This window comes from Bufo bufo, chromosome 2, assembly GCF_905171765.1.
Source record: "Bufo bufo chromosome 2, aBufBuf1.1, whole genome shotgun sequence".
Lineage (NCBI taxonomy): Eukaryota > Metazoa > Chordata > Amphibia > Anura > Bufonidae > Bufo > Bufo bufo.
Window position 1 is genome coordinate 579,754,905 of NC_053390.1, and position 27,053 is coordinate 579,781,957.

Below are 27,053 nucleotides of genomic sequence, written 5' to 3' on the forward strand. Positions count from 1 at the left end.
GTGTGGTACTAGTATTATCAGGGGTATTATCTGTTTCTGCAGTATAGTATTGGGAAGCACAGCGGCACAGTATTGGGGGTGTTAGGATGATTTGTCCAGAAGATGGGAGGATGATGGAAAAGTAGTAAACTAAGATTTTTTTTTTTTTGTCAAGCTCAAGAGACGAAAAATGGCTGAAAAATGGTGGTCTGGTCTGAAGGTCTGAAAGGAGAAGATGAGGAAAGAGAACATCAAAGAGACGTCACTGGATGTAAGAGGTATGTGGCTGTATTACCCTGTATGTTCTGTAGTGATAGGAGCAGGGGTCATCGCGGTCATATAGGGTGCGACCGTGACTGGGAGGTGGAGGTTCAGACAAACTGACGCGGTCTGACTTTGTTTCTTACACCGTGCGTTCACACAATTATGTACAGGATTCGAGATTCGAAAGATTCGATATATTCGAGAACCTTTTCAGATTCGGATTCGAAAAAAATTGGATTCGTCCCACCTCTAAAAAAAATCTATGCGGTGAACGCTGGAACAGAAAAATAAAAAATAAAACTGCGCGAGTCGCCATTTTTTTAAAATGCGGAATGCATGTGGCTTTTTTTATTTCTTTTTTCGCGTGGTATCGAATGGTATTGAGTATCGCAATACTTTTTTATGGTATCGAAATCTAATCAAAAATATGGTATCACAACAACTCTACTGCTAAAGATGACAAAGAAATTAGCATAACATCTTTTTTTATATGGAATTTTTGGTTTTAGAAAACTTCTTATATAGGGACCCATCAGGAACTTGGTGAATTGGTGAAGGTAACCTCAATTGAAATGTTATGCTTGGTAAGATCTTCGAACTAAAGCTAGAATGTGCACAGTGCTCAAGGGAGAACCAGGGTCTCCTTTCTTCTAGCAGTCTGTGGGGTTCTTTCCAACAACTTTATCGTCTGATGCATCTATATGAGATGTTAAAAAACACACACACTAAATTAGTACTTACAGTAATATTAGATTTTAGTAGACCTTCTGCCTCCTTCAAGGAGCTTAAAAAATGCCAGTTTTTTGAACCAATAATGTGTCCATTGTGTAACAGATAGAAGACAATCACACTATGTTGCCTGGTAGTGTTGCCACATCGACTGAGCAGTTCTGCAATAGATTCTTTATAGATTACTCCAGAACTCCTTGCATTTAAAATAAACTCATTAGTCAACCTTTTACAGACAGGTACCAGAGAATCCCATCTGTAGACGTTAATCTGAAAAAAATAAAATATACAAGTTACAGGATCTCTTTGGCCAGCAACTTGACGTCAAAGGGACATACATAAACCATCCCCTGCCTATCGAAAATTTGTCTCGTCTAAAAACTAGACTCATTGCAGTATTACTGGATTCTGGTAACAATAGGCTAAGGCCTCTTTCACACTACCGTATGGCTATTTCAGTGTTTTGCGGTCCGTTTTTCATGGATCCGTTGCTCCGTTTTTTTGTTTCCGTTGTGTTTCCGTTCCATTTTTCTGTATGGCATATACAGTATACAGTAATTATATAGAAAAAATTGGGCTGGGCATAACATTTTCAATCGATGGTTCCGCAAAAAACGGAACGGATACGGAAGACATACGGATGCATTTCCGTATGTGTTCCGTTTTTTTCGCGGACCCATTGACTTGAATGGAGCAACGGAACGTGATTCGCGGGCAATAATAGGACATGTTCTATCTTTCAACGGAACGGAAATACGGAAACGGAATGCATACAGAGTACGTTCCGTTTTTTTGCAGAACCATTGAAATGAATGGTTCCGTATACGGAACGCAAAAAAAAAAACCGGTAGCGTGAAAGAGGCCTAACCCTTATCCACTGGGACCCACACTATTCATGAGAAGAGGGTCCCATGCCCAGTTTGAAAGAAGCAGTGGTCGAGGAAATGCACTGCTGCTCCACTTAAACTCTATGGGATTGGCAGAGATAGCAGTCTCATACATGTAAATAGTCTGGTGGCATGCATGCTCAACTACTGCTCCATTCAGACAGGGGGCACGGGAATCCTGTTTTCGTGACAGTGGGGGTTCAAGTGGTCTGATCTCCACTGATCTAACAATTAGCCCATATCCAGGTTATAGGAAATAACTTGTTCTTGGAAAACCCTTTTACCCCCTTCCCACTAAAGGACATAACTGGATGTGGGTATGACAAGTGGATTGCGAGGGTTGAGAAGCTATGCACACACCATCTGCAGCAGATAACATACAGTTGACACCTTGCTGCAACTGCTGGTATCAGAGTTAGTTTAACCACTTAGATGCCATGGTCTATAATGATTACAGTATCTGTGTGGTTGACATAAAGAGAGGGCTTTCTCTGCTTAGCCGTTGTGACTCCATGGCGCATTCGCCGAATACTGATGACTGCTATGGTGGCTGAGAGCCAAACAATGGCCCCCTCTTGTCTGCCTCATCTGGAAGTCGATTAGACCAATTATTATGGCTATTGCAACAACTTCTTCACTGTGTGTGTATGTACCGTGGCTGTCTTTCTTTGTCTTGTTACTAAAGTTAAGTGTTTAAAAAAAACAAATCATACAGAAGAGACAGGGAGAAGAATATAAGAGCTGCAAAGACACTGACAGACAAGAAGAGACACTGCTGTAGGTTCTGCTCCTCAGCAATTGCCTGTAAAGCCTGTATTACACTGGCAGATTTTCTAACAGACGATTGCTAACGAGCGTTCGTAGTAACGTTTATTAGCGATCATCCGGCATTGTAATACTGCCGCCAATTACCCGAAGAATGAGCAAACGCTCATCCAACGGGCAATCGTGATCTTTCAGTATGCTGATAGATCATGATTTAACGGGGGCAGATCGGGCTGTCTAATTACGATCTGCTGCCGGCAAATAACTAGTGGTTTCTTATAAGACTAGATAAAAGCATTAATTGAAGCTTGCAGCTGCGTAATATACTGGTCTGTTAATAGACAGACCAGCATCTGGAATTTGTACAGTATTAATTGGTAAGATAAACATTTTGACCCATCCATGAGAGTGGGAATTTATGAAAGGAGAGAAGTTGTTTATTAACTTCCACTACTAGAGGCTCATAATTCAAACTATGTAAATCACTACGTTTCGCTGGTAAATCAATTCCCAGATATTTCACACAGTTAATTTTTTTTCATAAATCTCTTTTTATTAATTATAACGGTGTACAATTAGCCATGACCATGAAAGATAGCTATACGCAGGTGGCCAAATGGATCAGGTGGATCCTCATATGTGACGCTATGTCCATTTAGTTTTGTTGACTATGGTGGGTGATCAGGACCTTCCATCAAGAGATTTAGTTCCTTTGTGGAAATTGAAGGCAGTCCATAGCAGTAAAGCATCGTAGTCTGCACTGTAATTTATAAGCTAAACAATCACAACATAAAAATAACATAGGGAACAATATTGCAGGGAGGATCCCCGGGAGATGAGGTAGATTATTAGGCACACCCAATGGTTGGTTTCCGCGACATGTGAAATAAAAGAAAAATAGTTATGTGAATGGTGTTAATTGCTTTGACACTAATCCCAGGTAAGTTCAGACGGGAGAAATACCCAGGACAAGAATCATATTTTGCTAAATGTTTTCCATGGTAACCAAATACGTAAGAAGTGTTCGTGTTTGCATTCAATCCAGGAGGTAAGTTCTTCAAGTCTACATATCTGGTCCACTTTATTTAACCATTCTTGCTGAGAGGGACTCAACCAATACAACGGTATCAATAAGGTATGTGGCAAGCTCCGATTTGCAAGGCCTGAAGGACAGAGTATTTTGCCATAACAATACCAAGTTCAGCAATCGTGTCAGAGAAGCATTACAGACCCTACCGATCATCCCCTCCACTCCATCCCAGAAAGACCTGATCTTATTACAAGACCACCATATGTGTGATATCGTTCCAATATCAGATTTACATCTCCAACAAATAACACTTTCCACAAATCCCCTCATGTATAAGTATGCAGGCGTTCTGTACCATCTAGACATGGTTTTATACAAATTCTCCTGTAGACGAACACACCTCAATAAACCATGGGACCTACTTAGAATCTGCTGAGTATCTATGTCAGAAAAGGTAGTATTTAGTTCTTCCCACTCCGATAAAAACGCAGGGGTCTGCGAGGCATCTGGCGTAAGAATTAACTTGTATATTTTTGACATTGCCTTTGTAAGAGGACAGGCAGAGAACAGTGCTTTCTCAAAGTCAGTGGTTTGTCTATTAATCGGGCCAAGAGCTAGGGATTGTTGGCAAACCTGACGAAAATGGGAATAGTGTAAAAACTGCAGAGGCGTTCCCATGAGTTTCTGTGAAACTTTTGCCAACTTTTTCCCATCGTGGAGCAAGACTGAGATTGGACATGAGCGTAGTTGTTCCCAAAGACCCCTAGTATGTAGAGATGATGGGGAGTCCCCAGGCACGTACGGCAAATAGCAGGCTGGAGTTTGAGGGGAAGGGAATGGTGCAATAGCCGGATGGTTCCATATCCCAGGCTAGTAAAAGGCCCTTGGTTAGGATATTTGTGATACCCAATGAGAAATGTATTCGTGGCTTACACCACATGAGAGGCAGGGATGTTCTACACATTCCATCTCTCTCCAACAGAGCAGACAGGGAACTACCCATATACTTATTAACGTCCAGCCAATGTTGTAAATGTATAGCTGTATAATATATCTTTAGGTCCGGAAGGCCGATACCCTCCTCTGCTTCGGAAGAGAGAGAAGCCTATATCTCAGTTTGGGATGGGCATTCTTCCAGAGGAACCTAGAGAACATTCTCCTAACTTTCTGAAAAACGAGCCTGGTAGATGTATGGGAGCGACCTGCATCAGATATAGGAATTTCAGAAGAATGTAAGTGGTAAGGTAGTGTTTCCTCCCTATCCACGACAGAAATGGGATTCTGTCTCTAAACAATTGAGACACCACCTGATTGAGCAGGGGACGGTAGTTTAGATCATCTTGGAAAGGTCATCCGGCACCTTCAGACCCAGATAAGTTATGGAAGTATTTTGCCAAGCAAAGGGAGTGGTAGCCATCAGTTGCATTGCCTCCTCCCTGTCCAAGGACCTCAGATTTCCCAAGATTTATTTTAAAATTGGACAGCTGCCCGAAGTCCTCAAATAATAACAATACATAAGGGAAGGCCTGAGTGGGGTTTGTAATGAATATAAGTAGGTCATCTGCATGCGCAGCTGCGGTGTGAATTCCTGAAGGGGATTGTTGTAATATGGGGGTGTTGCCGTATTGCTTGAATCAATGTCTCCATGCACAGGACATAAAGGCTGGGTGATAGAGGACAACCCTGTTGCGTGCCATTAGTTATACTAAATGCTGGAGACAACAGATTATTGATTTATACCTTTGCTGATGGGGATGTGTATAGAGAGAAAATGGCCTGAAGAAAAGGAAGGGGAAGGCCAAACCTAAGCAATGTCTCCCTCATAAAGACCCAGTCTATTCTATCAAAGGCCTTCTCAGCATCCGTGCCAAGGAGGACCATGGGAATCTTAAGAGATTTGGCAAAATGTATAGCATCTGTTAGCATTGACCTCGCCTTCTCTAGCCAGGACAAAAACTGTTTGTTCTTTGTGAATTAAAGAAGGTAAACCTGTATACGCCTAGCTAAGATTTTGGCCCATAATTTGACGTCACAATTTAGAAGTGAAATAGGGCGGTAGCTGCTACATAACTCCAAATCCTTGCCTGCGTTTGGTAGCACTGCGATATGTGCCTCTAGAGCATCCCACCTTTTAATAATGCCTGACAAAAGGGATTGGAAATGGTATTGGAAATTCCTATAGTATATCATGGGGAGGCCATCGGGGCCTGGACTTTTACCTATTTGAGTTGAAGACAATGTCTGCCGGATTTCAGTCATAGTAATTGGCTCTAATAACAGGGATGAATCCTCGGGTGAGAGGGTAGGAAGATGTAGGGATTCCAAGAATACTTGGATGTCTTTTGTTCTCCCCCGTGTTCAGTTATATAATTGGCCATAGAAATTTGCTAATTGAGATGCAATCTCATTAATTTGGCACAGCAGTGCATTAGCCCTTTCACGAATCTAGAGACTAATATATCCTTAAGTTGGCCCCTTAGGTCGGTTAACTCAGCAAGTTGTGAAATTGCAATTGAGCGCTTATGTGCAGGGGCGTACACAGAAATCACTGGGCCCCATAGCAAGAGTCTGAATTGGGCCCCCAACCCCGCCCACTACCCACCCCTGGCCCATCCCACCTCCTGGCTCCTCCCCTGCCACACCCCCATTTGCCAATAAAAAAATGTATACATGTTCTACTGAAACCGTTAGGTGCTGAATTCAGGTGCTTATAGCGCTTTATAATCCATACTCTCTCTGTATGGGAGTAAGGATATCAGCCATGTACAGCACACATCACTGCTCCTGCCTGTCTGCTTTGGTAAAGTCGGGCATAAATGGGCGATGTCAGGCTTTAGCAGAGTGGGCACAGGGGACGCCATATGTATGCGAGCACAACTGAACGAGTGCAGGGAAGGAGCCCGCATATATATCACTCCTGCCTGTGCCCACTGCGGTAAAGCCTGACACAGCTTTGTTACCAGCGCCATTTTTTCATCACTTCTCTCACCCCAAAAAATTTAATAAAATGTGATTTAAAAAGTCACACACACTCCAAAAGGGTATCAATAAAAACTACAGTTCATCCCGCAAAAAATGAGCCCCCACACAACTCAGTAGATCATATAACTATAAAAAAGTTATGGGGGTCAGAATATGGTGATGTAAAAAAGTAAAAAAAAAATTTTTTTATCAAAGTGTTAATGTATTTTTACACTATTTAGACATAAAAAACCTATACATATGTGGTATCGTTGTAATTGTACTGACCCAGAGAATGAAGGGCACAGGTCAGTTTTGCCACAAAGGTAAAGCTGTAGGAACAAAACCCCTAAAAAGGTGGAAAGATTGTGGGGTTTTCCCACAAAAAGAAGTTATGGCTCAAGGAAGATAGGGAAGGAAAAATAAAATGCAAAAATGAAAAAACCTCTGGTATCCTAGGGGTTAAAGGGGCTATTTAATCCCTATTATGCCCCCCAAATTGCCCAGGCACCGCATACAGTTAATACTTATGTCCAATGGGGGGGGTGCAGACAATAGCAGGCTGCGTCGGAAATGAGCCTCCCTAGCGTCACCCGCGATGCTAGGGAGGCTCGTTCCCATTGTGGCCTGTTATTGGCTGCTAGCCTGCTCCCCCCTATGTCGCTGGATGTATTAATCTGCGTGACGGGAGGGAGGCAGTGGCTGCTGTGTGGGCATCAGGAGCAATGCGGGTGCTGGGGAATGAGGTAAGTAAGGTGCCTGGCCCCGAGCATTTTGGGGGGCATTATAGGGGTTGGATAACCCCTTTAACTCATTGCTGCTGATGCTAAGTGTGCACATAGCCTCCAATCATATTCTCCCCCCGCCCCTGCAAGGTGACTGATATGCTGGGGGGCCCTGTAGGATCATAGAGGACTCAGGAGGACAGTGTGCTTCCACCCTCTTCTCCCCGGGGAGTGAGGGGGAAGGGGGGGAGTAGGAGGAAAGCACACTGTCCTCCTAAATCCTCTATGATCCTACAGGGCCCCCTTCCCCCCAAACCCCACTGCTTGCTGCTGCCCTCCCCCTATCAAGAATACCCATATCCAACCAATACCATATATGAGCTTTATATTAAGTCTGCTGCTGTCCTCTTACTGTGGCACACTTCTGTGTTCACTGACCAGTCCTTCAGTATGGGCCAGGGGTGTGGGGCACTCACTGGCTGATGACTGTCTTGAGGGCGGGCGGCAGATGGCGGGCAGCACGTGAGCGCAGAGGATAACTCTGCCACGCCGGGTGCAATCCTCTATTAGGATGATCAGACGTCCGTTTTTTAGACTCCTGGTCCTCCGTCCGGAACAAGGCCAGGACGGACAACCAGAAGTCCTCCTTTTTTGTGGTCATCAGCGACTCTAGACTCGACGAGTACGGGGCACTTTAAGGATCACTCACATCACGGCGTAGAGCGCACCGACATCAGTCGCACGCACATCCGGCAGCTCCTGCATCGCGCCAGTCAATTCTGGTTTGTGCAGGCGCGGCCACGCAGGAAGTGGAGAAACAGACTCTGAGGAGCGCAGCTGCGCTGAGGTACTCCCTGGTCTGTGCTGTGGGCCGTCGGGGATTGCTCAAAGGGGGGAAGGGCAGGCGCTGGTAATTTTGAAAGGGGTTAATAATACCTACTGTGTGGGTCCTGGGAACAGCTGAAAGGGGGAAATAAATAAGTGTGAAGAGGGGACTGAAAGGGGTTAAATACTGTGAATGAGGGACTGCTGAAAAGGGTTTATGTGAAGGCCCTTCACACTTTCACAGTATTTATTAACACCTTTCAGCAGTTCCCCATTTCACAGTATTTATTAAGCCCTCAGGGGACTGCTGAAAAGGGTTAATAAATACTGTGAATAGGGTACTGCTGAAAGGCGTTACCGTTAACCACTTAAGGACCACAGGTTTATACCCCCCTAAAGACCAGGCCCTTTTTTACAAATCGGCACTCCACAACTTTAGCGGTTTATTGCTCGGTCATGCAACTTACCACCCAAATGAATTTTACCTCCTTTTCTTCTCACTAATAGAGCTTTCATTTGGTGGTATTTCATTGCTGCTGACATTTTTACTTTTTTTGTTATTAATCGAAATTTAACGATTTTTTTGCAAAAAAATGACATTTTTCACTTTCAGTTGCAAAATTTTGCAAAAAAAACGACATCCATATATAAATTTTTCTCTAAATTTATTGTTCTACATGTCTTTGATAAAAAAAAAATGTTTGGGTAAAAAAAAAATGGTTTGGGTAAAAGTTATAGCGTTTACAAACTATGGTACAAAAATGTGAATTTACGCTTTTTGAAGCAGCTCTGACTTTCTGAGCACCTGTCATGTTTCCTGAGGTTCTACAATGCCCAGACAGTACAAACACCCCACAAATGACCCCATTTCGGAAAGTACACACCCTAAGGTATTCGCTGATGGGCATAGTGAGTTCATAGAACTTTTTTTTTTTTGTCACAAGTTAGCGGAAAATGATGATTTTTTTTTTTTTTTCATACAAAGTCTCATATTCCACTAACTTGTGACAAAAAATAAAAACTTCCATGAACTCACTATGCCCATCAGCGAATACCTTGGGGTGTCTTCTTTCCAAAATGGGGTCACTTGTGGGGTAGTTATACTGCCCTGGCATTCTAGGGGCCCAAATGTGTGGTAAGGAGTTTGAAATCAAATTCTGTAAAAAATGACCAGTGAAATCCGAAAGGTGCTCTTTGGAATGTGGGCCCCTTTGCCCACCTAGGCTGCAAAAAAGTGTCACACATCTGGTATCTCCGTATTCAGGAGAAGTTGGGGAATGTGTTTTAGCTTGTCATTTTACATATACCCATGCTGGGTGAGAGAAATATCTTTGTCAAATGCCAACTTTGTATAAAAAAATGGGAAAAGTTGTCTTTTGCCAAGATATTTCTCTCACCCAGCATGGGTATATGTAAAATGACACCCCAAAACACATTCCCCAACTTCTCCTGAATACGGGGATACCAGATGTGTAACACTTTTTTGCAGCCTAGGTGGGCAAAGGGGCCCATATTCCAAAGAGCACCTTTCGGATTTCACTGGTCATTTTTTACAGAATTTGATTTCAAACTCCTTACCACACATTTGGGCCCCTAGAATGCCAGGGCAGTATAACTACCCCACAAGTGACCCCATTTTGGAAAGAAGACACCCCAAGGTATTCCGTGAGGGGCATGGCGAGTTCCTAGAATTTTTTATTTTTTGTCACAAGTTAGTGGAAAATGATGTTTTTTTTTATTTATTTTTTTCTTACAAAGTCTCATATTCCACTAACTTGTGACAAAAAATAAAAACTTCCATGAACTCACTATGCCCATCAGCGAATACCTTGGGGTGTCTTCTTTCCAAAATGGGGTCACTTGTGGGGTAGTTATACTGCCCTGGCATTCTAGGGGCCCTAATGTGTGGTAAGGAGTTTGAAATCAAATTCTGTAAAAAATGACCAGTGAAATCCGAAAGGTGCTCTTTGGAATATGGGCCCCTTTGCCCACCTAGGCTGCAAAAAAGTGCCACACATGTGGTATCGCCGTACTCAGGAGAAGTTGGGGAATGTGTTTTGGGGTGTCATTTTACATATACCCATGCTGGGTAAGATAAATATCTTGGTCAAATGCCAACTTTGTATAAAAAAATGGGAAAAGTTGTCTTTTGCCAAGATATTTCTCTCACCCAGCATGGGTATATGTAAAATGACACCCCAAAACACATTCCCCAACTTCTCCTGAGTACGGAGATACCAGATGTGTGACACTTTTTTGCAGCCTAGGTGGGCAAAGGGGCCCATATTCCAAAGAGCACCTTTCGGATTTCACTGGTCATTTTTTACACATTTTGATTTTAAACTTCTTACCACACATTTGGGCCCCTAGAATGCCAGGGCAGTATAACTACCCCACAAGTGACCCCATTTTGGAAAGAAGACACCCCCAGGTATTTTGTGATGGGCATAGTGAGTTCATGGAAGTTTTTATTTTTTGTCACAAGTTAGTGGAATGAGACTTTGTAAGGAAAAAAAAAAAATCATCATTTTCCGCTAACTTGTGACAAAAAATATAAAATTCTAGGAACTCGCCATGCACCTCATGGAATACCTTGGGGTGTCTTCTTTCCAAAATGGGGTCACTTGTGGGGTAGTTATACTGCCCTGGCATTTTCCAGGGGCCCTAATGTGTGGTAAGTAGGTAAATGACCTGTGAAATCCTAAAGGTGCTCTTTGGAAGGTGGGCCCCTTTTCCCACCTAGGCTGCAAAAAAGTGTCACACATGTGGTATCGCCGTACTCAGGAGAAGTTGGGGAATGTGTTTTGGGGTGTCTTTTTACATATACTCATGCTGGGTGAGAGAAATATCTCAGCAAAAGACAACTTTTCCCATTTTTTTATACAAAGTTGGCATTTGACCAAGATATTTATCTCACCCAGCATGGGTATATGTAAAATGACACCCCAAAACACATTGCCCAACTTCTCCTGAGTACGGCGATACCATATGTGTGACACTTTTTTGCAGCCTAGATGCGCAAAGGGGCCCACATTCCTTTTATGAGGGCATTTTTAGACATTTGGATCCCAGACTTCTTCTCACGCTTTAGGGCCCCTAGAATGCCAGGGCAGTATAAATACCCCACATGTGACCCCATTTTGGAAAGAAGACACCCCAAGGTATTCAATGAGGGGCATGGCGAGTTCATAGAATTTTTTTTTTTTTGATTTTATTTATTTTTTTCTCACAAAGTCTCCCTTTCCGCTAACTTGGGACAAAAATTTCAATCGTTCATGGACTCAATATGCCCCTCACGGAATACCTTGGGGTGTCTTCTTTCCGAAATGGGGTCACATGTGGGGTATTTATACTGCCCTGGCATTCTAGGGGCCCTAAAGCGTGAGAAGAAGTCTGGAATATAAATCTCTAAAAAATTTTACGCATTTGGATTCCGTGAGGGGTATGGTGAGTTCATGTGAGATTTTATTTTTTGACACAAGTTAGTGGAATATGAGACTTTGTAAGAAAAAAAAAATAATTTCCGCTAACTTGGGCCAAAAAAATGTCTGAATGGAGCCTTACAGGGGGGTGATCAATGACAGGGGGGTGATCAATGACAGGGGGGTGATCAATGACAGGGGGGTGATCAGGGAGTCTATATGGGGTGATAACCCCCCTGTCATTGATCACCCCCCTATAAGGCTCCATTCAGATGTCCGTATGTGTTTTGCGGATCCGATCCATGTATCCGTGGATCCGTAAAAATCATACGGACATCTGAATGCAGCCTGACAGGGGGGGTGATCAATGACAGGGGGGGGGTGATCAATGACAGGGGGGGTGATCAATGACAGGGGGGGTGATCAAGGAGTCTATATGGGGTGATCACCCCCCCTGGAAGGCTCCAGGGAGACGCCTGTATGCGGATCCGATCCATCTATCAGTGGATCCGTAAAAAATCATGCAGACGTCTGAATGGAGCTTTACAGGGGGGTGATCAATGACAGGGGGGTAATCAATGACAGGGGGGGTGATCAGGGAGTCTATATGGGGTGATCACCACAGTCATTGATCACGCCCCTGTAAGGCTCCATTCAGATGTCCGTATGCGTTTTGCGGATCCGATCCATCTATCAGTGGATCCGTAAAAATCATGCGGACATCTGAAGGGAGCTTTACAGGGGGGTGATCAATGACAGGGGGGTGATCAGGGAGTCTATATGGGGTGATCACCACAGTCATTGATCACGCCCCTGTAAGGCTCCATTCAGACGTCCGTATGCGTTTTGCGGATCCGATCCATCTGTCAGTGGATCCGTAAAAATCATGCGGACGTCTGAATGGAGCTTTACAGGGGGGTAATCAATGACAGGGGGGTGATCAGGGAGTCTATATGGGGTGATCACCACAGTCATTGATCACGCCCCTGTAAGGCTCCATTCAGACGTCCGTATGCGTTTTGCGGATCCGATTCCATCTATCAGTGGATCCGTAAAAATCATGCGGACATCTGAATGGAGCTTTACAGGGGGGTAATCAATGACAGGGGGGTGATCAGGGAGTCTATACATATTACTGAGCTACCTGTGTCCTCTGGTGGTCGATCCAAACAAAGGGGACCACCAGAGGACCAGGTAGCAGGTATATTAGACGCTGTTATCAAAACAGCGTCTGATATACCTTTCAGGGGTTAAAAAAATCACATCTCCAGCCTGCCAGCGAACGATCGCCGCTGGCAGGCTGGAGATCCACTCTCTTACCTTCCGTTCCTGTGAGCGCGCGCGCCTGTGTGCGCGCGTTCACAGGAAATCTCGGCTCACGCGAGATGACGCCAATCGGCGTTAGCGTAGCCTGGGGGAGCCGCCGCGATGACGCCTTTCGGCGTTACAGTTGCGGCAAGTGGTTAATAACTACTACTGTCCCTCCAGGACACCCATGACCCCTCCACAAGTTCTTACCTCTCCTCCGCCCGTTTGCCGGCAGGTGATGGGGGCGTGGCTTCGCGAAGGTGGGCGTGGTTTGTACGTTTTGGGGGCGTGGCCGGCGAGATCCGTGAAGCCAGTGGCCACCCTAGTCTCTATGTGTGCCTGGCTGCGCTGCTCCTGCTGCCTGATACACTGGCCAATTAGCAGCAGCAGGATCCTTGCCTGGGAGGGAGATGCAGCCCGAACAATGGGTGGGGTTGGAGCCGGAGGGAGAAGTTCAAGAATGCCGCCTGAAACTATGAATAAACTGTCACTGTCTTGTGCAGAGTAGGGGGCGGAGCCTTTCATGCGCTCCGGGCCCCCCTGTGCCGCGGGCCCCATAGCAACGGCGTGGTCTGCCTATATTGGCAGTACAACACTGCATGTGTTTTTTCTAGTTATGAGATCCGGGATAGCAAAGAGTCAACCTCTTGCAACCTCAAATTTTTTACTGCTGTGTCTAACGTGATTAATTTCCCCTATTGAGGGCTTTATGAGCCTCCCACACTGTGGGAAATGGGACATCTGGGGTAATATTGGTGTTGAAATAAACTGATAGTTTCTCACCTAATGCTAAAATCGTGGAGTCATCCCTTAGGAGTGTTTCATTAAGTCTCCATGACCAGGCTTTTCGACCCGAAGTAGGCAAGTATAAGGCTATATAAATAGGTGCATGGTCTGAGACTAAGATCGACTCTATACCAGCGGACCCCACCACTGATATTGATGCCTGTGAAATAAAAAAATAATCAATAAGTTGATAAGAGTGGTGTACATGCGAGAAAAAGGTAAAATCTTTGGCTTCAGGATGGAGCGTTCTCCAGGTATCCATCAGGTGGAGACTTTCCAAGAAGGCCTTCAATTTGCTCAAGCCTGCAAAGGAGATGGCAGAGCACACGGCAGATGAATCCAATAAGGGATTGAGAGTGACATTAAAATCTCCACTAAGGACCACCATCCCCTCCGCAACTCCGCAAACAGTTGCAACGGTTGAATAGTGTTAACTAGCCATTTCACCTGTTAGGGGCATATACATTCGCAAGGGTAATAGGAGTCTCATCTAGTCCCTGCTTTACAAATATAAATCTGCCGTTCGGGTCCACTCTGGATTGAGAGCAGGTGAAAGCCAGGCCTTTTTTAAGGGCGATACTTACTCCCCTGGAGGCCTGAGAGCCATTACAGCTATGAAACCAGTGGTCAAAGGAGAGTATTGTAATTTGGGGATCTTATGAGCCTTAAAATGTGTCTCCTGTAAAAAGAGTATTGAAGGAGAGTTCCTGCGTGTCAAAGCAAAAACCTGAGACCTTTTTTATGGTAAATTAAAACCCTTTACATTAAAGGAGTAAATCACATGCTTCGTCATGTCATAAGTTGAAAGAGGAGAAAAAGCGCACAAAGGTGGTGTGTCCCCTCGTCATCCCGGAGGATCCCCGCGTACATATGAAATAAAAATTAACCATACAATAACATTGCAGCAAAAAAAAAAAAGAAATGTTAGTATAGCGAGCTCAAGCTGAGGCAGCTCCAGAGGCCCAATAAGAGACCCCAGAGCGGCCACTAACTTGACCGGATAGATCTTGTGTAGTGCATTATAGCATTACTTAAGCCTGCCCCACAGAGGCAGCCAAGCCCGACCAACCCAGTAGTCATGAAGAAACATTGACAGAAATGATAAGAAAAGAGATAGAAAGGGGTAAGAAGGAAATTGAAGTATGAAGATGGGGGGAGAGTAAGAATAGCAGGGCCTGTCACCAAGCGGGTCAGGCAATATACAGACACAGCAAGCCCTTGTTTCTTCTCTATGTAAAGTAGCCCTTGAGAGTGAGTAATACTTGCAGGAGTCCTCTATGTTCAGGGAGCAGAGTTCTTTATCAGGGCTCTCTTCGTCCTCTGTAGCCGTTTCCTGTCGCCTGCTGTGGACCATTGATCTGGCGGAGGAGGGAGGGTTGGTAAGTCATCTTACATCGAGACTTGCATCCAAGAAGGAACTTGCACAGGAGGAATTTCTAGCTTGTGCCATGTGGCTTGTAGGTCTTCTGGTGTGCGTATGGCTATTTGCCTATTATTTTTGAGAATCACTATCCCAAAAGAGTAGAGCCACCTGTATGTCAGGTTGTGTGCCCTCAAGTGCTCAAGGAGAGGCCTCATGGTTCTTCTGTTGGCCAGAGTGGTTGGTGAAAGGTCCTGATATATATGCACCGGGATCGAATCTAGTAAAATGTCTCCTCTCTCCCGGGCTTGGCGTAGGATCGCAGAAGTGTCAGCAAAGTTAAGCAATTTACAGACCACGTCACTCGGAGGTGCAGTTGGACCGGGTTTAGGTCGGAGGGCTCTGTGAATACGTTCAATTATGGATGAGGCTCTCTTTTGGCCTAGTATTGTGGAAAAAATGGTGGTGGCCACTTGAGTAAGGGCTTCTGTTGCATGCCCTTCATGCGCAAATGATTGCAGTTTTCCAGATCCTCTATCTGGTTAAATGCAGTTGTTGTTCAAGAAATTTGGATCTCACCGAACCATCAAAGGTGAGCATGGCTGCGTGTTGGTCTTCTAAAGAGTCCACGTGGCCTCCAAGATGGCGGAGGTTCGCTCTAATATCTTTCAGTTCCCTCATGATAGGTAACATGGCTTGTGCAATCGTCTGCTTAAGGAAGGCACGAGTGATTGGTTCTAAATCTTTCATACCTACGGCCATGCTATCCGTGTCCGAGTCCTCCGCTGCTTCAGAGTCGCGCGCCTCAGCTGCCAGCGCCTTCTTGGATGTCATAGCGCCTGGTGTGTGAACTTTCTTTTTCAGGTATTTCTCCATGTCCGCTTGTTGTTTCAGGGGTTTCGGAGTTCCAGGGGTCTCCTTGCTTCTGTCTCTGCCAATCTTCCCCATGTTTGGTTGACGATAGCTAATGATAAGCTGTGCAAAGCGCCAAGTGGGAGAGGAGCTCCGGTCTATGCTGCCTTCTCCATGTGCGTGCAGGCTCCGCCCCCCTTTCACACAGTTTTTAACCCATTGGTAAGAAAAAAAAGATGTTGTAAACGCGATTGTGTAAAAGTTGACACTGACAAATTTAACAACTGAGACTTACAAGTGTTAAACTTATAGTATAAGACCCCTCCAGAATATCTAGAATTTTCAGAAGATAGATTTCTGTTTGAGTTGCACTAAAATAACTTCGTCTGCATATAGTCCGAACCTTATGTTCCTGTGTTCCCACTTTTATATCATGCACTGATCTCTCCCACCTAATCCTCTCCGCCAGTGGCTCCAAAATGAATGCAAATATGACAGAGGACAATGGACACCCCTGGCGGGTCCCATTATTGATATTAAATTTAGTCGATAGATAGCCTGATATCAACAAAAAAGCTGAAGGGGAGGAATATAGTGCTAGAATTTGTGATTTAAAAGAAAAACAATTTCCAAATTTACCCAGCACCTCTTTTGAATATCCCCATTGGATCCTATTGATCGCCTTTTCCGCATCCAAAGATAGAAGCAGAGAAGGCATTCAAGAGAATTCCACATATTGTATAATATCCCAAAACCTTTGGTTGCCGTCAGAAACCTGACAGCCGATGACAAATCCCACCTGATCAGGGTTGAAGATGGAAGGTAGGATCCTTATGAGTCGGATAGCCAATATCTTAGCACATAGCTTTATATCGCCATTACGTAGCGAGATTGGGCGAGAGCTCTCCGGAATCACAAGGTCTTTCCCTTCTTTAGGCAGCGTAAAAACTGTGGCTTGCAGCATCTCTTCTGGGAAACTCCCCTTCAATGCAGCCAAGTTGAATACACTGGCCAAGTATGGAGATAACAATTCTGGAGAAGCTCTATAGTAAGCATTGGAAAAACCGTCTGGTCCAGGTGACTTATGTGGTTTTAATTTCTTGTATCACTTCAACACTTGTAAAAGCCACTGATAATGAGATCATTTGGGCTTGCCCTATTTTTTTGTAGTGATACAGTGTCCAGGAATTGAAAAGTTAACTATGCACTAGGCTGTGGGACATTGGCTTCTGGGGATAGACTATATAACTTAGCGAATTTTTCTGAAACATGTTGCAAACCCTCCTTATCCCTAAGACACTTGCCACTTAGCCGCCTCTAAGCTTCTATCACTCTCTTCAGCCTCTCACAGTGGTCCTCCGCTCCCACCCACAGAGATGGTCACACTCTGGATCTGATCTTTACCCGCCTCTGCTCCCTATCTACATAGTAACATAGTACATAAGGCCGAAAAAAGACATTTGTCCATCCAGTTCGGCCTGTTATCCTGCAAGTTGATCCAGAGGAAGGCAAAAAAAAAAAACCTGTGAGGTAGAAGCCAATTTTCCCCACTTTAGGGGAATAAAAAATTCCTTCCCGACTCTAATCAGGCAATCAGAATAACTCCCTGGATCAACGACCCCTCTCTAGTAGCCATAGCCTGTAATATTATTACGCTCCAGAAATACATCCAGGCCCCTCTTGAATTCCTTTATTGTACTCACCATCACCACCTCCTCAGGCAGAGCGTTCCATAGTCTCACTGCTCTTACCGTAAAGAATCCTTTTTTATGTTTGTGTACAAACCTTCTTTCCTCGAGACGCAGAGGATGTCCCCTCGTCACAGTCACAGTTCTGGGGATAAATAGATGATGGGATAGATCTCTATACTGACCCCTGATATATTTATACATATTAATTAGATCTCCCCTCAGTCGTCTTTTTTCTAAAGTGAATAACCCTAATATTGATAATCTTTCAGGGTACTGTAGTTGCCCTCCTCTGGACCCTCTCCAGCTCTGCTATGTCTGCCTTGTTTACAGGAGCCCAGAACTGTACACAGTACTCCATGTGTGGTCTGACTAGCGATTTGTAAAGTGGTAGGACTATGTTCTTATCACGGGCATCTATGCCCCTTCTGATGCAACCCATTATCTTATTGGCCTTGGCAGCAGCTGCCTGACACTGGTTTTTGCAGCTTAGTTTGCCGTTTATTAAAATTGCTAGATCCTTTTCCATGTAAGTGTTACCGAGTGTTTTATCATTTAGTATGTACGGGTGACTTGCATTATTCCTTCACATGTGCAAAACTTTACATTTGTCAGTGTTAAGCCTCATCTGCCACTTATCTGCCCAAGCATCCAATCTATCCAGATCCCTCTGTAGTAGTATATTGTCCTCTTCAGTGTAAATTACTTTACACAGTTTAGTGTCATCTGAGAAAATTTATACTTTACTATGCAAGCCTTCTACGAGATCATTAATAAATATATTGAAGAGAATAGGGCCCAATACTGACCCCTGAGGTACCCCACTAGTGACAGTGACCCAATCTGAGTGTGTACAGTTAATAACCACGCTCTGTTTTCCATCATTGAGCCAGTTACTTACCAACATACAGACGTTTTCTCCCAGTCCAAGCATTCTGATTTTATATACTAACCTTTTATGTGGTACACTGTCAAATGCTTTGGAGAAGTCCAGATATACGACATCCATTGATTCGCCGCTGTCAAGTCTAGAACTTACCTCCTCATAGAAACTGATTGAAACTAACCTTTCTAATTCACCTCTCCCACTATCTGACCACAACCTGCTCACCTTCTCTTTAATGATCTCTTCTGCTGCTCCCTCGGTCCACACAATTGCACACCCTTCGCAGGAACCTTAAACATCTTGACTTTTGCTTGCTTTCTGACACTCTTCTGCCACTCTCTACCATTTGTTCCCTCAAGAATGCAGATGCTGCCACCACTCTGTATAACACCACAATAAGTACAGCTCTGGACTCTGCTGCCCCCATCACACACAAAACATGAAAAATCAACAGACAACCCTGGCACACCAGCTTGACCAAAAAACTCAGACAAGCTTCCAGGGCCGCAGAGCGGCGATGGAAGAAATCCTATTCTTAGCATCACTTCACCACATACAAGCAATCCCTCCTCATTTTCAAATCCTCACTCACTGATGTAAAACAGGCCTACTTCTCATCTCTCATATGTTTCCTGTCCCACAACCCTAAACATCTTTTTAACACTTTCAGCGCCCCTATCCTCACCTCTCATCTCAGCTGAGGACTTTGCTACATACTTTAAACAAAAAAGATAGTCTACGTCAGAGAAAGCTTCAGTGCACAGTCCCCACAGACCCTCTACACCAGTGTTTCCCAACCAGTGTGCCTCCAGCTGTTGCAAAACTACAACTCCCAGCATGCCCGCACAGCCAAAGGCTGTCCGGGCATGCTGGGAGTTGTAGTTTTGCAACAGCTGGAGGCACACTGGTTGGGAAACACTGGTCTACACAACTGCTCAGTCCTCTTCCAGAATCAGCTTCTCCACCATTACAGAAGAAATACTTTCCACCCTACTCTCCAGATCACATCTCACCACCTGCGCACTTGACCCAATACCATCCCACCTCATCCCCAACCTCACCACAGTGTTTATCCTAGCCCTAACTCATCTCTTCAACCTATCACTAACCTCTGGTGTTTTCCCCTCTGGTTTTAAACATGCTACCATTACACCCATCCTCAAAAAGCCTTCACTTGACCAATCTTCTTTGTCCAGTTATTGCCCCATATCACTTCTTCCATATGCTTCAAAGCTACTTGAACAACATGTCCATTCTCAACTGTCCTCCAAACTCTCCTCCTGCTCTCTCTTTGATCGGCTACAATCTGGCTTCTGACCCCACCACTTAACTGAAACTGCACTTACCAAAGTCACCAACGACCTGCTAACAGCCAAAACCAAAAAACATTACTCTGTCCTCCTCCTTGACCTGTCTTATGCCTTTCCACCGTCGACCACTCCCTTCTGTTACAAACTCTCTCATCTCTTGGCATCACCGACCTGGCCCTCTCCTGGATCACATCCCAACTCACAGACCGGACATTTAGCGTCTCCCACACTCATACCACCTCCTCGTCTCATTCCCTCTCTGTTGGTGTCCCACAAGGCTCTGTCCTAGGACCCCTGCTCTTCACTATCTACACCCTCGGCCTGGGACAGCTCATAGAGTCCCATGGCTTTCAGTATCACTTTTATGCTGACAACACACAAATCTACCACAATGCCTATCTTCCATAGCCTCAATCTTCTCCTCTCATTTTTTTAAACCTAAAGGGAACCTGTCACCGGGATTTTGGGTATAGAGATGAGGACATGGGTAGCTAGATGGCCACTAGCACATCCGCAATACCCAGTCCCCATAGCTCTGTGTGCTTTTATTGTGTAAAAAAAACGATTTGATATATATGCAAATGAACCTGAGATGAGTCAGAGCTTGAAAATATGACTCTTCTCTGGTCACACAAGTAAGATATGACTCCTTTATGTTAATTTGCATATGTATCAAATCGTTTTTTTTACACAATAAAAGCACAGAGAGCTATGGGGACTGGGTATTGTGGATGTGCTAGCGGCCATCTAGCAACCCATGTCCTCAGCTCTATACACAAAATCCCGGTGACAGGTTCCCTTTAACATGGATAAAACAGAATTTATCATCTTTTCCCCATCCCACTCAACCCCCCCAACAGACCTATCTATCACGATCAATGGCTGCACACAATGACCTTGGATTCTGCCCTCTCCTTCAGACCGCACATCCAAGCCCTTTACACCACCTGCCACCTCCAACTCAAAAATATCTTCTGCATCCGCGCATTCCTCAACAATGAGTCTGCAAAAATGCTTGTACATGCCCTCATTATCTCCAGCATAGACTACTGCAACATGTTCCTCTGTGGCCTTCCATCTAGCACACTCACACCCCTCCAATAAACCCTTAACTCTTCTGCCCGAATAATCCACCTATCCCCTCTGCCAATCCCTTCACTGGCTCCCCATTGCCCAGCGAATTCAGTTCAAAATTCTAACAAATACGTATAAAGCCGTCCACAACCTGTCCCCTCCATACATCTCTGAGCTACTTTCCCGATTACTTCCCCACACGTAATCTTGGATCCTCACAAGACGTCCTTCTTTCCTCTCCTCTTATCACCTCTTCCCACAACCGCCTCCAAGATTTCTCCCGTGCATCCCCCATACTCTGGAACTCTCTACCCCAACATATCAGACTCTCACCTACAGTGGAATCCTTCAAAAGAACCCTGAAAACTCACCTCTTCAGACAAGCCTACAACCAGTGACCCTTCTGCTATACAGTCATGACCAGCTTTACCCTCACCTACTGTGTCCTTCCTCCATACCATGTAGAATTTAAGCCCTCATGGGCAGGGCACTCTTTCCTTCTGTACCAGTCTGTAACTAGTCTTGTTCGTGCTTAGTGCAATTGTCTGTATTATGTATGTATACCCCTTATAATATGTACAGCCCCATGGAATGAATGGTGCTTTAATAATAATAAATAATAATATACACAATCTAGTTCTAAGACCTTTCAGTTTACGCGCCAAAGTGGCCCCTGTCTTATTGTCATTCATATAGTAATCAAGTTTCGCCCTACGCAATGTAAGGTCGTGTTGGTAAGTTAATATATTTTGTACTTTGTCTCTAAGGTCCTTTAACTGTTGTGCTTTAGTCACTGACAGCAAAATTTTATTCTGTACCTCGATCGTTTGAATCTGTTTTAGTAACTCATCTATCTTTGCCCGCCTACATTTTAGTTCTATAGCACCTTATTTTAAAAATAACCCCTGCATAAATGCCTTGTGAGCGATCCATATTATACTGGCATCTCCAACACAGGGGCCGTTTATTATGAAAAAAATCTCGCAATTCAGCTTTTATCTGCTCACTATACTATATTATTTTTGACAGAGGCCCACTGCACTGGTATAAGAAAGGTATATGTGCAGAATTTCAAATATTTGTATATCAGAAAATATGACTGCCTGTATAAACAAATAAATTCAAAAATATAAACCAGACAACCCCTTTAAACAAATAACCCTTTTTGACGCAAGTATAGCTTTAATTCTGTGGATAAAAACAAGATGAAAGTGGACTATACTGATTCAAGTTGATAATACTGATCATGTGTTGTAATGGCTAATGGCTCAACAAAACTGGAAAAAGGTCAACTGGTCTGACCCTGGTTACTGCTCGGCTGGTGTATGTGGCATTACGTTGCAGTGAAGTACATATTGCCGTGAATGGAAGATATCATGGCATCTAGTCTCCAGTCACTAGCCCAGGGAAAACTGACAATTAGAGATGGAGGCTGAAGATGGGAAAACTGATGAAAAATGGAATACAGTAGTTGGAAAAACCTATCTAAAACAACAGGTACGCATTAGAGTAAATTTTTAAAACGTGCAATTTGGAACTATCTTTCTTTAGGTTCACATTTCTGATAGATAAGAACATATTAGATTTTATGATGTAAGATAATTATAAAAGTCAGTCAAATATTTTATCAACTGCCTAAGAATTTGCTATCATTGAACAATAAAATACTGGAAGTTGAGCAAAAAAAAAATGTACAGCTCATAAAAGAGCCTTCAGATTTTTTTTTTTTTTTACACATAAACTTACTGCCAGCTTGAAAGAACATTCATTCAGCAGATCAGATACTCCATAAATGTTTAAGGTATTTTGGTCTTCAAAAGCGCTTGCCGCGACAGGAGCAAAGAAATCTTTGGCGTAATAATGAAGCATTTTCCACTTGCCTCCATATTCTATAAAACAATGAACGAACATGTGAAGTCTGGATCCAGCATTTGGTCACAGATATGAGTTTTACATTTAAAGAAGTCATGAGATCATATAAAATCACCAGACCTGTAGAGGTCATACAACATCTAAGTTTCAGAAGTACATATATACCAAGAGATAACATAAAATTATCAAATATGGTCCCTTTCCATACAATAACATAGGACTGTTCACAAAAAAAGGGCTTATTTTCAGGAACATCAGAGCTTTTGTGAGGAATTGTTGCTTGGGAAAACAATAAAAATGCTATATTAATAAAACAATAACATCAAGGATAAAAGAATTGAGGCTTCTTGTGTAAATTGGATTATTTTGACACATATGGTCCTATGTTGTTCATACAGATGTAGCAAAGTTATACTTCATTTAAAAGAGCAACTAAACCTTTATCTAAACTTTTAATATGTTAAAACTAACTAATATACTTTATTAATAAATTTTATATTTTTACTACTCTTTTTCCTACCATTCACTGGTGCGCTTAAAACTCTGTTCTCTGTACACCGCTGAGCTGTTAGCGGCGTACGGAGTACATTTTCTCAATGGGCAGCTGCAAGAGTAAGGGTTCATGTACACGACCGTATGCCCTCCGAGACATACAGTCAGGTCCATAAATATCGGGACATCGACACAATTCTAACATTTTTGGCTCTTTACACCACCACAATGGATTTGAAATGAAACGAACAAGATGTGCTTTAACTGCAGACTGTCAGCTTTAATTTGAGGGTATTTACATCTAAATCAGGTGAACGGTGTAGGAATTACAACAGGTTGCATAGGTGCCTCCTACTTGTTCAGGGATTAAAAGTAATGGGACAAGTGGCTTCTCTGCTGTTCCATGGCCAGGTGTGTGTTATTCCCTCATTATCCCATTTACAATGAGCAGATAAAAGGTCCAGAGTTAATTTCAAGTGTGCTATTTGCATTTGGAATCTGTTGCTGTCAACTCTCAAGATGAGATCCAAAGAGCTGTCATTATCAGTGAAGCAAGCCATCATTAGGCTGAAAAAACAAAACAAACCCATCAGAGAGATAGCAAAAACATTAGACGTGGCCAAAACAACTGTTTGGAACATTCTTAAAAAGAAGGAACACACCGATGAGCTCAGCAACACCAAAAGACCCAGAAGACCACAGAAAACAACTGTGGTGGATGATCGAAGAATTCTTTGCCTGGTGAAGAAAACACCCTTTACAACAGTTGGCCAGATCAAGAACACTCTCCAGGATGTAGGTGTATGTGTGTCAAAGTCAACAATCAAGAGAATACTTCACCAGAGTGAATACAGAGGGTTCACCACAAGATGTAAACAATTGGTGAGCCTCAAAAACAGGAAGGCCAGATTAGAGTTTTCCAAACGACATCTAAAAAAGCCTTCACAGTTCTAGAACAACATCCTATGGACAGATGAGACCAAGATGAACTTGTACCAGAGTGATGGGAAGAGAAGAGTATGGCGAAGGAAAGGAACTGCTCATGATCCTAAGCATACCACCTCATCAGTGAAGCATGGTGGTGGTAGTGTCATGGCGTGGGCATGTATGGCTGCCAATAGAACTGGTTCTATTGTATTTATTGATGATGTGACTGCTGACAAAAGCAGCCGGATGAATTCTGAAGTGTTTCGGGCAATATTATCTGCTCATATTCAGCCAAATGCTTTAGAACTCATTGGACGGCGCTTCACAGTGCAGATGGACAATGTCCCAAAGCATACTGCAAAAGCAACCAAAGAGTTTTTTTAAGGGAAAGAAGTGGAATGTTATGCAATGGCCAAGTCAATCACCTGACCTGAATCCGATTGAGCAAGCATTTCACTTGCTGAAGACAAAACTGAAGGGAAAATGCCCCAACAACAAGCAGGAACTGAAGATGCAGTAGAGGCCTGGCAGAGCATCACCAGGAATGAAACCCAGCCTCTGGTGATGTCTATGTGTTCCAGACTTCAGGCTGTAATTGACTGCAAAGGATATGCAACCAAGTATTAAAAAGTGAAAGTTTGATTTATGATTATTCTGTCCCATTACTTTTGGTTCCTTAACAAGTGGGAGGCACATATGCAAACTGTTGTAATTCCTACACCGTTCACTTGATTTGGATGTAAATACCCTCAACTTAAAGCTGACAGTCTGCAGTTAAAGCACATCTTGTTCGTTTCATTTCAAATCCATTGTGGTGGTGTATAGAGCCAAAAATGTTAGAATTGTGTCGATTTCCCAATATTTATGGATCTGACTGTACGGTCCGTGAGCGGGCCATATGTCCCGGAGCGGCAAACATCGTGCGCACAGCATCATAGGTTACTATGATGCTGTGTGCATCTGGCCGCCCGCAGGGCTATTGTCCCGCACTCATAATATCATATGAGTGTGGGACAATAGTCCCGTGGGCAGCCCGATGCGCACAGCATCATAGTAACCTATTATGCTGTATGCTCCCGTGCGCACGATGTATGCCGCTCCAGGACATATGGCCCGCTCACGGACCGTATGTCTCGGAGGGCATACGTTCGTGTGCATGAGCCCTTAGTAATAGTCCAGGGAGTACAGGCAGAAGCAGCAATGTGCTCTCCTGCCGGTACTCACAGCGCTGCTGCTGCCCTTTGAGAAAATGTACTCCGTACATTGCTGACAGCTCAGCGGTGCACAGAAAACAGAGTTTTAAGCGAATGGTGCGCTTTAGGTATGAGAAAGAGTAGTAAAAATAGAAAATGCAATAATAAAGTGTATTAGAGTTAGTTTTGTTAGGGCATTAGGGAACACATATTAAAAGTTTGGATAAAGGTTTAGTTACTCTTTATTAGTTTTTGTGAACAGTTATAACTCATTGGATCATGAACAGACATCATATTGTCTTGGCCCCCAAGCTCAATACCATCCACAAAACACTCTTCTTTCTTTAATTTTTCTTATAATACACTTCCCACCAAAATTCACTGCAGCAAACATCATCACAGCCACAGCTACATGAAGTCATTGTATGTATCACTATGGACACAAGCAAGCACAGGCACATCAAACGCCTGACCCTGCATTAGTGATGTAAAAGCAAAGGGAAAGAATTCATAATGAGGGAAATCTCTCAAGTCAGTTTCGCTTGAGTCTGTGTTGGTGTACTTTATGCCACATTTCTCAAATGTCACATGTTGTTTGATAAGGGGTTGAGGCTTCTAAACTGATGACCTATCCAGATCGGTGGGGGTCTGTCACCTAGAACCCCCGCCAATCTGCTGTTTGAGAAGGTTACAGGCATTCGCAATAGCGCTGCAGCCTTTTTGCAGCTTTCCCTAGACCGAGTCACAACATGTTCATTAGTCAGTGGCGTACACACAATTCATGGGGCCCCGATGCAAAACTGAACCATGGGGCCCCCCTCCCCGTCGCCAAACCCCCCCCCCCAACCTCCCTCCACCCCCAAACCGCCTACCATTCACCCAACATGCCTCCCAACAGTACCACTTTGTGCAGGACAGGCAGATTTTGGATGGCAATCCTGCTGTCCTGCCAAGCTCTACCTCTGCGCGATTCGCCAAGGGCAAGAGTTGGGAGGTATGTACATTATATGTCATTAGAAGCACGCAGAATGAAAAAAATTATGTAGCAGAGCTGGTTTTGTCATGCATTTCTATTGCCTTCATATGGTAAAATACTTCATTGGCCTATCAATGGCTTTATAACTAAGGCTACTTTCACACCTGCGTTAGGTGCGGATCCGTCTGGTATCTGCACAGACGGATCCGCACCTATAATGCAAACGCTTGTATCCGTTCTGAACGGATCCGTTTGCATTACCACGAAAAAAAAAAAAAAAAGATAATAGAAACGGATCCGTTTTGACATACACTAAAAGTCAATGGGAGGCGGATCCGTTTTCAATTGCACCATATTGTGTCAGTGAAAACGGATCCGTCCCCATTGACTTACATTGTCAGGACGGATCCGTTTGGCTCCGCATCGCCAGGCGGACACCAAAACGCTGCAAGCTGCGTTTTGGTGTCCGCCTCCAGAGCGGAATGGAGGCTGAGCAGAGGCAAACTGATGCATTCTGAACGGATCCACGGATCCATATCTATTCTCACAAGCGGACCCAGAAACGCCAGTGTGAAAGTAGCCTAAGGCTACTTTCACACTGGCGTTTCTGGGTCCGCCTGTGAGATCCGTTTCAGGGTTCTCACAAGCGGCCGAAAACGGATCCGTTCTGAACGAATACAAGCATTTGCATTATAGGTGCGGATCAGTCTGTGCAGATAGCAGACGGATCCGCACCTAACGC

General features: G+C 43.9%; 1 protein-coding gene across 2 annotated transcripts in view; it reads right to left on the bottom strand.

The window, feature by feature from the left end:
* Positions 1-27,053, bottom strand: part of MANBA (mannosidase beta) — a 187,631-nt gene that overhangs the window by 5,937 nt on the left and 154,641 nt on the right. For both annotated transcript variants that reach the window (XM_040418222.1, XM_040418221.1), the window contains exons 15-16: positions 22,598-22,740; positions 985-1,242 (exon numbers count right to left, since the gene is read on the bottom strand). In XM_040418222.1, coding sequence (XP_040274156.1) covers positions 985-1,242; positions 22,598-22,740 — 401 coding nt within the window. The remainder of the gene's footprint in view (positions 1-984; positions 1,243-22,597; positions 22,741-27,053) is intronic.